The sequence below is a fragment of the Eurosta solidaginis genome, chromosome 5 (genome assembly GCF_040869045.1).
Source record: "Eurosta solidaginis isolate ZX-2024a chromosome 5, ASM4086904v1, whole genome shotgun sequence".
Taxonomy (NCBI): domain Eukaryota; kingdom Metazoa; phylum Arthropoda; class Insecta; order Diptera; family Tephritidae; genus Eurosta; species Eurosta solidaginis.
The window spans coordinates 82784248-82795245 of NC_090323.1; the positions used below are offsets into that span (position 1 = coordinate 82784248).

The 10998-nt window shown below is 34.2% G+C and overlaps 1 protein-coding gene across 3 annotated transcripts; it reads left to right on the plus strand.

Annotated features, from left to right (window-relative positions):
• The first annotated feature begins 1625 nt into the window (after positions 1 to 1625).
• Positions 1626 to 5401, plus strand: LOC137253795 (uncharacterized). Of its 3 annotated transcripts, none has more exons than XM_067791259.1 (4): positions 1626 to 2019; positions 2114 to 2293; positions 2390 to 2532; positions 2847 to 3151. In XM_067791259.1, exons 2-4 carry the CDS (start codon positions 2123 to 2125, stop codon positions 2908 to 2910), a joined length of 378 nt encoding a protein of 125 aa, XP_067647360.1. In that variant the 5' UTR covers positions 1626 to 2019; positions 2114 to 2122; the 3' UTR covers positions 2911 to 3151. The 3 variants fall into 3 exon arrangements, with proteins under 3 accessions (XP_067647360.1, XP_067647361.1, XP_067647359.1); XM_067791260.1 differs by lacking the exon at positions 2847 to 3151 and adding an exon at positions 5154 to 5401 and having other exon boundaries at positions 1628 to 2019; positions 2111 to 2293; XM_067791258.1 differs by having other exon boundaries at positions 1628 to 2019; positions 2111 to 2293.
• Positions 5402 to 10998: the final 5597 nt, after the last annotated feature.

Genomic DNA, 10998 nt, shown 5'->3' on the forward strand with positions numbered 1-10998 from the left:
AGCGCGTGTGTTCAAAGTCAGATGTATACGCAACGCAAGTGCCAAAACGACTCAAAAGTCACCTTAAGCTTAGTTGCTTCACGTGTTATTTATCATTATTAATTCAAAATGTTAGATCTCGTAAGAAGCTAGACTTAGGCAAGATACACACGAGACATAGCTTCGTAGACGCGTACAAAATATGGAATGCAGCTACGATTTTCTACGCCTCAAGATTTCTTATGCTGTACATAATACGCGTCTATGAAGATACGCCTCGCGTGCATCTTCCCTTAGATTATTTTCAAAGAAAAAATGCTTTGTTTTTTAAACTTTGCTTATATTCACATACATGTCTACTACTATGGCTGTCGCTTCCATACTACTATTTCATTATTTAAAAAAAAAGTTCTGAAAAATGCAACCTTGTCACATGCGTTCTCAAACACGGTTGCCACACCATGTTTTCATTTAGACCAAAATGCATCGAAAAAAAGACCAAATCTCAAAAAAAAGGACCAAATTTTAGGTTTTTTATTGGTATACAAACAATTGGGTTGTTTCAATGGTTTAATATATAAAATTTTAATAAAGTAGAAACTTGATTTAATTCAAGTGCACAAAAAAAAAAAAAAAAAAAATTAAGTGCACCTTTAGGTAATAAATGTTCACATTTTTAGGATTAGTCTATGTCTTAAACCAACCAAACGTTGTGAACCTAGTTTTGCTTGATTGCAATGCAATAAAGTGCATAGCGCAGTTAGGTTTTATTAAAGAACGGTTGAAAAATTTGCGTTGTGGCAAACTCACTGAATCGTAAATAAAACTAAGCAGTGGTGTTAATGCTATTTTTATAGATGTTTACTTTTTCCCTAACGTTTAAACTTCATACCAGAGCCTAAATTCAGTAAGTGTGAGTTGGAACTCATACTAAAAATCAAGCGTCTTAAAAGTTTCAACTGTCTAATAACTGAATACCGATCGAAATATCTAACCACTAAAACAAGTCTTTTTTCTGATAAGTCCGTTGTTTCATCAAAAATTAATGACAATGTGTTTGTCCGAAAATTCAACACTTCGCTTTTTAATGCCTTGCCTAAATTATCTACCGGGTGAAATGCCATTGTTCTGCTACATTTTATTATAGAGCAATTTTCGTGGTAAGAATTCCATTGAAGTGTAAATTGGTTAGGTATTTCAATTATTTTATATGATGTTTAATGATTAAGTTGAAACACGACTTTTCTAGTATTTAGATTTACCGGAAGTGCCGGCCACCATATTTATTTTCAAGGTTGCCCTCTATTTTCATATCGATAGTTTTACAATATTTACAATAGGGTTGCTTAACTTCTAATAACTTAAGCTACATGTACATAATGGATTTACAGAAGTAAATTGAAAATTATGTGTCGGTAATAGATTTACCGAAAATTTTATTAGCAGCATTTTGAATTTTTGTTTCAGTGAAAAAGAAATAAAAGTACCAAATCCGTGCCGAACAAGAACCAAAATTGAGAAAAAGGGACCAGCGGACCAAGGGCCATTTTTTATCCAAATGGACTGAGGTGGCAACCTTGTTCTCAAATGCAAGCTTCCACATCAAATCCATACACATATAAGTACTTCCACATTAATGGTGTTTTCTTTTCTACACGAAAATGTCGCCTTCACGCCAACTCTTCAAAAAGTTGTGTTCTGTTGTAAAATTAGCGAAGCGTCAGTAGAGGGTATCATTATCTTTTCTCAACAACCTATCCCTAAATATTGCCAAAAATGCAACATTACTTGCCCTCGCTGCCATTGACGGTGCAAAGAACAGCCCTGTCAATCAGCTGATGAATCACATTGACAAATAAACACAGTATACTATCTGTCACTTTCTAGCAAACATAAATCACCTACGATAAAGCAGCTCCGATAAAGCATGCAAAATTTTGACATTTCATTTGGCGGCAATGTTATTTTTCCAAGATAAATTTTTGCTAAAAAAGTTACATATTTTGCAAATAAGTGAATTATTATATTTGTCGGTTCGAGGTGAGTATGCTAACGCGAAAAACAAGACAATATACATATTTATGTACATATTTCAATTCCATTGCTAATTGCATATTTCTCATTATTATAGAAGGACTAGGAGATGGATAAACGACTCAAATATTTTGTATATAGCGCCGTCGACGATCTTTTGGAGTCATCGTCTTCCTCATCAGACGACGAGGAGCTGGCTCTAGTTTTGCACCCAACTAATAAATATTTGCGCGTAATGGATTTTGTGCAAGGCGTAGTCAATTTGTACACTAACGTCGAGGTAAGTTTTTGGGAAGGATGCAATTACCTTTAGTGCAATAGGTATCTTTATAAATCTCTGCACTAGCACTATTATTTTTCGTTTACGCATTCTTAGTTCAAAAAACATTTTAGAGTTGAACGTGACAGTGCGGAGTATTTAATTTCTAAATACTCTATTAGTCCATATTATGCAAAGAGGAGTTATAAAGGAGGAAGGCCACAATTAGCCCCAAACACACATGTGCTATTATTTTTATGGTAATTCATATTTATTATATTACTAGCTTAGGTATTTGTAAATAAATATTTATACATCGTCGCCCGCTTGCCAGAAGCATTAATGTGCCAAAATGAAAATGTCGGGAAATCGAGTTTCCAAGTTTATTGCTCCCTCAAAATTAGAAGAATTTGTTTCTAATGTAAAAGTTTATCTATATATTATACTCACACTATGCTCTTTCAACTGAGATAATTGCTCTGCTCGCATCCTTTCTATTTTTTTGAGATTTAGCACATTCATTTTTCTGGCACGACAAAAATTTAAAAACTGATCTAATTTTTTCTTAACACAGCTATACAAAAAAATTTAAAGTAGTCGGATCAGGTTATGCGACTCATGTTTTCTATACATTTTGATGTGCTGAATGCAAATACACTATAAGAATGGTCCCAAGTGGTCGTGGTATGACCTTAACCTCAAAACAAGTAAAAAAAATCACTGCAGATTGATTTGTATATAACGTTAGGGCCAAGCCAATACCTGCTAGGCCAATTCTGTTGGCGGATTGGGATTTGGAGCACCACAGTACTTGGGAAAACAACCGCGGCTTTGACTTATCGAAAGTATGTATGTAAATGAAAAAGTCATACATTCAATTCAATTTCATATACAGTAATGTGTTTTTATTTAAGATATTATTGCAAATAAAAACTAGTTCTTATTCTGATCAGAATCAGAATCTTCTTAAATGTTGGGTTCGGGAAAAGCGTTGCCCTCAAGATTTTTATAAAAAGAATGACATTATTTTGGTATAAACAGTTTTTCACACAATTTTGTTGTTGTTGTTGTTGTAGCAGTGCTTTGCCCCACCTAACAGCTGCGACCGATCACATATTGTCATCAATATCCTCAAACGGGAGTCCAAGGGAACTTGCTATTTCAACAGGGGTGGACCATAATGAAAGGGGTATTAGAGGCGTTGGTTCCACATTACAATTAAAGAGACGGTTGGTGTCATGTGGGGACATATTGCAAGCCGGGCATACATTTTGTATGTCGGGGTTGATTCTGGATAGGTAAGAGTTTAACCTGTTACAATATCCAGAACGAAGTTGAGCTAGAGTAACCCGCGTTTCCCTGGTGAGTATGCGTTCCTCTTCCGCAAGTTTTGTGCACTGTTCTTTAAGTACTGGATTCACCGGGCAATTCCTGGCATAAAGGTCCGACGCCTGTTTGCGGAGTTCACTGAAGACATGCTTGTGTTTTTTGGCTTCATACGGTTGATTTCTTAGATGCCGTATTTCCTCATAATGCTTACGGAGATGACTCCTTAAGTCAGATGACAGACAGTCCTTGGTCGGGAAAAATCCCGAGTCGCTCCGGTATATAGAACCGACGGCCTTGGGAAGCGCAATTTTTTCAAGTATTTTAGTTTTGATTCGAGAAGGGGCAACGACTTCGAATAAATCGGTTTGTCTTCAATTAAACAACTATCTTTTTTTCTGATATTCAGCTATTAAAAATTCTTCATCGGTATAAGTTTTAATGAAGAATGCCTTATACAGCTCATCTTTTACTTATATCAACTAGCATATATATCGCATGGGTAGTTTTATAGGTCCCTGAGTAAAATAATTATAAATCAAAAATCGTTATACAATTGTGTGCGAACCTCGAAAAGTTTTGGTGAGTGAAACATGAATGTGCTATATTGTAACGAATTTACTTGCAAATCCTCTTATTTGCAACCCTCTGCTAAGTTCGTATCGCTAAACTGTTGAATAAATAACTCCAATATGTAATAATGCAAAATGGCCTTTATTCAAGTACTTCACAATAACACTTATACTTTGCAACGAATATCTTGCTTATTAACCAAACTGATTTACAGCTCAAATGAAACTCTACTATTCAAAATAATACTGCTATAGCTCGCTAGATAGCGCTTAATCCAAATCTCAAATCAAACTGAATTACTTCTTACTCGCCTGCACCGCTTTTATAGTTTACGCTGCATACTTCTAGGCTCTTCGATTTCCAGAAGTTACTAGTTGTTTCGGCTACAAAATCGCCAGCCACAACTACGTGCACAAATTATTGCTCTCTCTTGTGACAACTCAGATAAGGTATATGCATGTGTTTGTAGTTTACAGTCTCCCTCACACACATAAGCGTATAAGTAAATTCATCTGTGTGTGACATCTCATCTCTCGCTGCCTTGTATGTAAATGTTGCTCGTCGGAATGTGTACATATGTGTAGACGCAATTATTGATTCGTTTATGTAGATACATAATGATTGAATTATTGATGTGAATTCACGTCACTGCTTAGCATCGGCCTGGAGATGGCAGCACTCCTTAGTTTTGCTAATATTCGTAACAATATGAATGTGCTACATTCATTTTTCTGGCTCAACTTTGTGTGATTGAATTGTATATTCATGAAAATGGCACTACAAATTATTGGGATTTCCATGTGCGTAGGAAGCTCTAGATTTAAGTAGAACCTAGAGAATCTAAAGGGTAATATAACGAGGCCTATAACACAAAATCGGAAAAATTGCACATTCATGCTTCTGGTTAGTAGGCGACGATATATATAATTGGCCAAGCGATAAACATAAGTTTGCGAGATTGACAGCTCCTTTTTTATTTTAGGTTTTGCAGCAACAAGGGTAGCACTGAACATTTTAAGTGAGCTACAAATTCACAGGGCGAAGTGAGAATCTTGAAAATTTTTGCTCCCGAAAGTGGCGACATTTTCGTGTAGAAAAGAAATCACCATAAGAAATACGTTGTCGCGTTTTAAGCCAAAGTATTTTTGCATAAAACCTTTTTGACCACCACAATACCACAGATTAAGTGTAAAATTTCAAAAAAATAATACATTTTTTCGAAAAATCACACCGAATAACTGCAGCCTTGTTTACGAATTTAAAAACAATGAGAATGGCAAATACGAACGTTTATGAAATGTAATGTCAAAACGTATATGCACATGGTTGTATTTATATGCACGAAAATGCTTAAAAACGCATGAAATTGTTAAAGCTGAAAAAAAATCTTCAAAACTTTAATATAAATAAAAAGCTTCTTTTAATAACAACAAATACGCCTTATATATTCTATTTATACATCAATTGGTAAGGTTTATCTCGCTTTAAAATTTAAGATAAATAATCTAAAGTTTTTTTTTTGAAATTGAGTCGAGAACTGTGCGTGTGAATGTGCGAATTTCACCGATCAGCTGTTAGTTGCGCTACTTGGTAAAATTTACAATGCACAAAACTATGCTGCCGGAAAGCAAGTAGTATGTAAATACCAGGGGGTCAATTCCTTAACTGTGAAAAAATGAAAAATGTACACTCATTGCAAACTCATTTGCACACATAATTTACACTTTAAATTTTCATGCGATTCTGTAAATTATTGTGCAAATTGTTTTGCTGAATGAGCGCTGAATGTAAAAGTCTTATGTCATTGAGAAAATATTCATCAAACGCCATGAAAACAAAAAAGTCATTCTGTAACAGTGCGTATGAGTTTTGAATGTCACAATAGTGTACACTGGCTGCCAAGAAAACACGAAGTTTTTATCAGTGAGTTTTTTTGTTCACAGTTTTTCTTTACAGAATTAGAATTTCACAGTTTACACAATTTCTTGTGTACACTTTAAAACTCACAGTTAGCGAATAGGGCCCCAGTTCTAGCTCAAACGGAGAAAGGAAAAAAGAGGAAGGAAAAGTACATACACACCGACACACATATATATACAGCAAAACAATTTCGTTGCCTACTTTTAGGCGCATACGGTTTGTGTTCTGGCTGATCTTCCGGTTTGTGTTCTGGCTGATGTATAAGAAAAAGCTTAGAGCTTTTTGCTTTTAGCAGAGCTCAGCCGTTCAGGAGAGAATCGTTAAATGGGGGACCCTACATTTTTAAATGGCCGCAAATTTTTAAATGTCCCCTCATATTTGTAATGAGTCCTAGACTTCACCAGAGCGTTTTTAAAGAGTCCCATAGATTTCTAATCGAGCGAATGCTCACCAATCGCGCCCCCCTCCTGTTTTTCTCGTCTACAAAAAGTAGCAGTTGGACACCTGTAGTACCGCCCAATCCCAACCCCAACCACCAACACCCTTTTTTTCTCGTCTACAAAAAGGAGCCGATGGGCACTTGTAGTACCGCCACCCTTTTTTTCTCGTCTGCAAAATGGGCCTGTCGGGCACCCGATCAGGGGCAGATTGGACATTTTGTTTGGCATTTTATTTGATTGTCAGTTTGTGTGTGTGTGTACATGCTGATGCTGGTCCACATATATATGCATGCGAGAATTTCATAATTAACTAAAGGTTATCTTAATATTGAACTCTTGATTTTCCATTTGAGCTCCTTAAAAATGACAGCATATACATAAATTATATTTTTTTAAATATGAATATTGAACATTTGTGTGTACATGCCGTCACATACGTTTGTACATGGGAATTTTATTAAACCACACTGATAAGAAGTCTCAACCGTACAACATTGAAACATATATATATGTATATATGTAAATAAAACTTCATGCTGTATTTCATTTAATTAAATTCGTTATCAGAATTTTCCGTAAGTATAAAACCAAAGAAGATAGATAATAAGAGGCGTCATATCGCCATTTCAGAAAACCGACTGGGTTTTGTATGAAATTTGCCAATGTACCAATTCATGGGCTCGGCCATTCCTCTTTGTGCCTGTCCGCGAAGATTTGGTAAAATGCAGTGAAGAATTAACTCAGTGAGTGTAAAGTAAATATTGTGTTTTTGTGTTAAAATAGTGTAAAAAGTGAATAAAAAAGGCAAATAAATAGTGTAAAAATTTAATATAATTGTGTAAAAACATATAAAAAAGTGAAGTGAAGTGAAATATTGACTTAAAATCAAGAAATTGTGCAAAAAGTATTGTGTTTGAGCTTAAATCATAAATTGAGTGAGAATGTGAAATGTCAGTGTAAATGAAAATGTAAAAAAAAAAACAGGATACAAATTGAAGGAATAAAAACACGTAAATATTATGTGAAAATTAGTAAAAAGGTGATTAAAATTGTGTAAAAAGTTGATTAAGTTGTGTAAAAAAGGATAAAAAAGTTAAGTGAACATTGTGAACCTAGTTTTGCTTGATTGCAATGGAATAAAGTGCATAGCGCAGTTAGGTTTTATTAAAGAACGGTTGAAATTTTTGCGTTGTGGCAAACTCACTGAATCGTAAATAAAACTAAGCAGTGGTGTTAATGCTATTTTTATAGATGTTTACTTTTTCCCTAACGTTTAAACTTCATACCAGAGCCTCAATTCAGTAAGTGTGAGTTGGAACTCATACTAAAAATCAAGCGTTTTAAAAGTTTCAACTGTCTAATAACTGAATACCGATCGAAATATCTAACCACTAAAATAAGTTTTTTTTCTGATAAGTCCGTTGTTTCATCAAAAATTAATGACAATGTGTTTGTCCGAACATTCAACACTTCCCTTTTTAATGCCTTGCCTCAATTATCTACCGGGTGAAATGCCATTGTTCTGCTACATTTTATAGATAGAGCAATTTTCGTGGTAAGAATTCCATTGAAGTGTAAATTGGTTAGGTATTTCAATTATTTTATATGATGTTTAATGATTAAGTTGAAACACGACTTTTCTAGTCTTCAGATTTACCGGAAGTGCCGGCCACCATATTTATTTTCAAGGTTGCCCTCTATTTCATATCGATAGTTTTACAATATTTACAATAGGGTTGCTTAACTTCTAATAACTTAAGCTACATGTACATAATGGGTTTACAGAAGTAAATTGAAAATTATGTGTCGGTAATAGATTTACCGAAAATTTTATTAGCAGTATTTTGAATTTTTGTTTCAGTGAAAAAGAAATAAAAGTACCAAATCCGTGCCGAACAAGAACCAAAATTGAGAAAAAGGGACCAGTGGACCATATGGGGTTGAAAAGGGCCATTTTTTATCCAAATGGACTGAGGTGGCAACCGTGTTTTCAAATGCAAGCTTCCACATCAAATACATACACATATAAGTACTTCGACATTAAGAAATACATTGTCGCGTTTTAAGTCAAAGTATTTTTGCATAAAACCTTTTTGACCACCACAATACCACAGATTAAGTATAAAATTTCACAAAAATAATACATTTTTTCGAAAAATCACACCGAATAACTGCAGCCTTGTTTACGAATTTAAAACAATGAGAATGGCAAATACGAACGTTTATGAAATGTAATTTCAAAACGTATATGCACATGGTTGTATTTATATGCACGAAAATGCTTAAAAACGCATGAAATTGTTAAAGCTGAAAAATAATCTTAAAAACTTTAATATAAATAAAAAGCTTCTTTTAATAACAACAAATACGCCTTATATATTCTACTTATACATCAATTGGTAAGGTTTCTCTCACTTTAAAATTTAAGATAAATAATCTAAAGTTTTTTTTGAAATTGAGTCGAGAACTGTGCGTGTGAATGTGCGAATTTCACCGATCAGCTGTTAGTTGCGCTACTTGGTAAAATTTACAATGCACAATACTATGCTGCCGGAAAGCAATTCCTTAACTGTGAAAAAATGAAAAATGTACACTCATTGCAAACTCATTTGCACACATAATTTACACTTTAAATTTTCATGCGATTCTGTAAATTATTGTGCACATTGTTTTGCTGAATGAGCGCTGAATGTAAAAGTCTTATGTCATTGAGAAAATATTCATCAAACGCCATGAAAACAAAAAAGTCATTCTGTAACAGTGCGTATGAGTTTTGAATGTCACAATAGTGTACACTGGCTGCCAAGAAAACTCACGAAGTTTTTATCAGTGAGTTTTTTTGTTCACAGTTTTTCTTTACAGAATTAGAATTTCACAGTTTACACAATTTCTTGTGTATACTTTAAAACTCACAGTTAGCGAATAGGGCCCCAGTTCTAGCTCAAACGGAGAAACGAAAAAAGAGGAAGGAAAAGTACATACACACCGACACACATATATATACAGCAAAACAATTTCGTTGCCTACTTTTAGGCGCATACGGTTTGTGTTCTGGCTGATCTTCCGGTTTGTGTTCTGGCTGATGTATAAGAAAAAGCTTAGAGCTTTTTGCTTTTAGCAGAGCTTAGCCGTTCAGGAGAGAATCGTTAAATGGGGGGCCCTACATTTTTAAATGGCCGCAAATTTTTAAATGTCCCCTCATATTTCTAATGAGTCCTAGACTTCACCAGAGCGTTTTTAAAGAGTCCCATAGATTTCTAATCGAGCGAATGCTCACCAATCGCGCCCCCCTCCCGTTTTTCTCGTCTACAAAAAGTAGCAGTTGGACACCTGTAGTACCGCCCAATCCCAATCCCAACCATCAACACCCTTTTTTTCTCGTCTACAAAAAGGAGCCGATGGGCACTTGTAGTACCGCCACCCTTTTTTCTCGTCTGCAAAACGGGCCTGTCGGGCACCCGATCAGGGGCAGATTGGACATTTTGTTTGGCATTTTATTTGATTGTCAGTTTGTGTGTGTGTGTGTACATGCTGATGCTGGTCCATATATATATGCATGCGAGAATTTCATAATTAACTAAAGGTTTGTGGTATTTAATATATAAATCACTATTTAATAATAAGCACTATTTATTTTTATAAAATATTTTATTTAACCGCTCCTAAAAGTATGTTACAAAACGTTTTTAAATATTTCAACCGAATGAAAATTTTTGAAAGAAAATATTTTACAATTGAAAAATAAAAATTAACAAGAACAAAAAAATTCAATTTATGTAAAGTAGGTACATTTAAAGTTGAATATTGTAGGGATATATACTCCCCCTTCCGTAGATTTAATGTTAAATAAATTAAAAGTAACTTTCTTTTTTGTTTTTGTGTTAGGTATCTGTATTTTATCAATCATTGCTGGTTTTAAACGATCAATAGGAATAGATTTAATTTCATTGTTTATTTCAATTTTAAAATTTTTAATATCTTTTTCAATAACTCTATAAGGACCTTCATACGGATGTTGCAAGGAATGTTTGTTTATTACACGTACAAAAACAAAATGACAATCTTTTAAATCTTTTGGAACAAAAATACCACTAGAATTTTGATGATGTTCCAAATTTGATTTAAAATTTTTAAAATGTTCACGCAAACTACTTAGAACATCCGTTGAAGTTATATTCTCTGTAGTTGAAACAAATAATTCACCAGGTAATCTTAAATTTTGTCCATAAACCATTTCAGCCGGTGTTGCTGAAATATCTTCTTTAAAAATCGATCGCAAACCCATAAGTACTATTGGTAACTCTTCATACCAATCTCTGGATCCATTCCTAGCCATTATTGAAGATTTAAGCTGTCTATGAAAACGTTCTATCATTCCATTAGCTTGGGGATGATAAGGAGAAGTTGTTATTTGATGACTTCCAAGATGTTTCGTTAATTCTGAAAACAAGTTTGAAGTAAATTGAG

What these genes read in the sequence shown, in the direction of transcription:
- LOC137253795 (XM_067791259.1), top strand. Translation starts at nt 2,123, where the DNA reads ATGGATAAACGACTCAAATATTTTGTATATAGCGCCGTCGACGATCTT. An exon ending in ATTTGTACACTAACGTCGAG is followed by an intron (nt 2,294 to 2,389) that starts GTAAGTTTTTGG and finishes ACGCATTCTTAG; the next exon opens with TTCAAAAAACATTTTAGAGT. An exon ending in CATGTGCTATTATTTTTATG is followed by an intron (nt 2,533 to 2,846) that starts GTAATTCATATT and finishes TTCTTAACACAG; the next exon opens with CTATACAAAAAAATTTAAAG.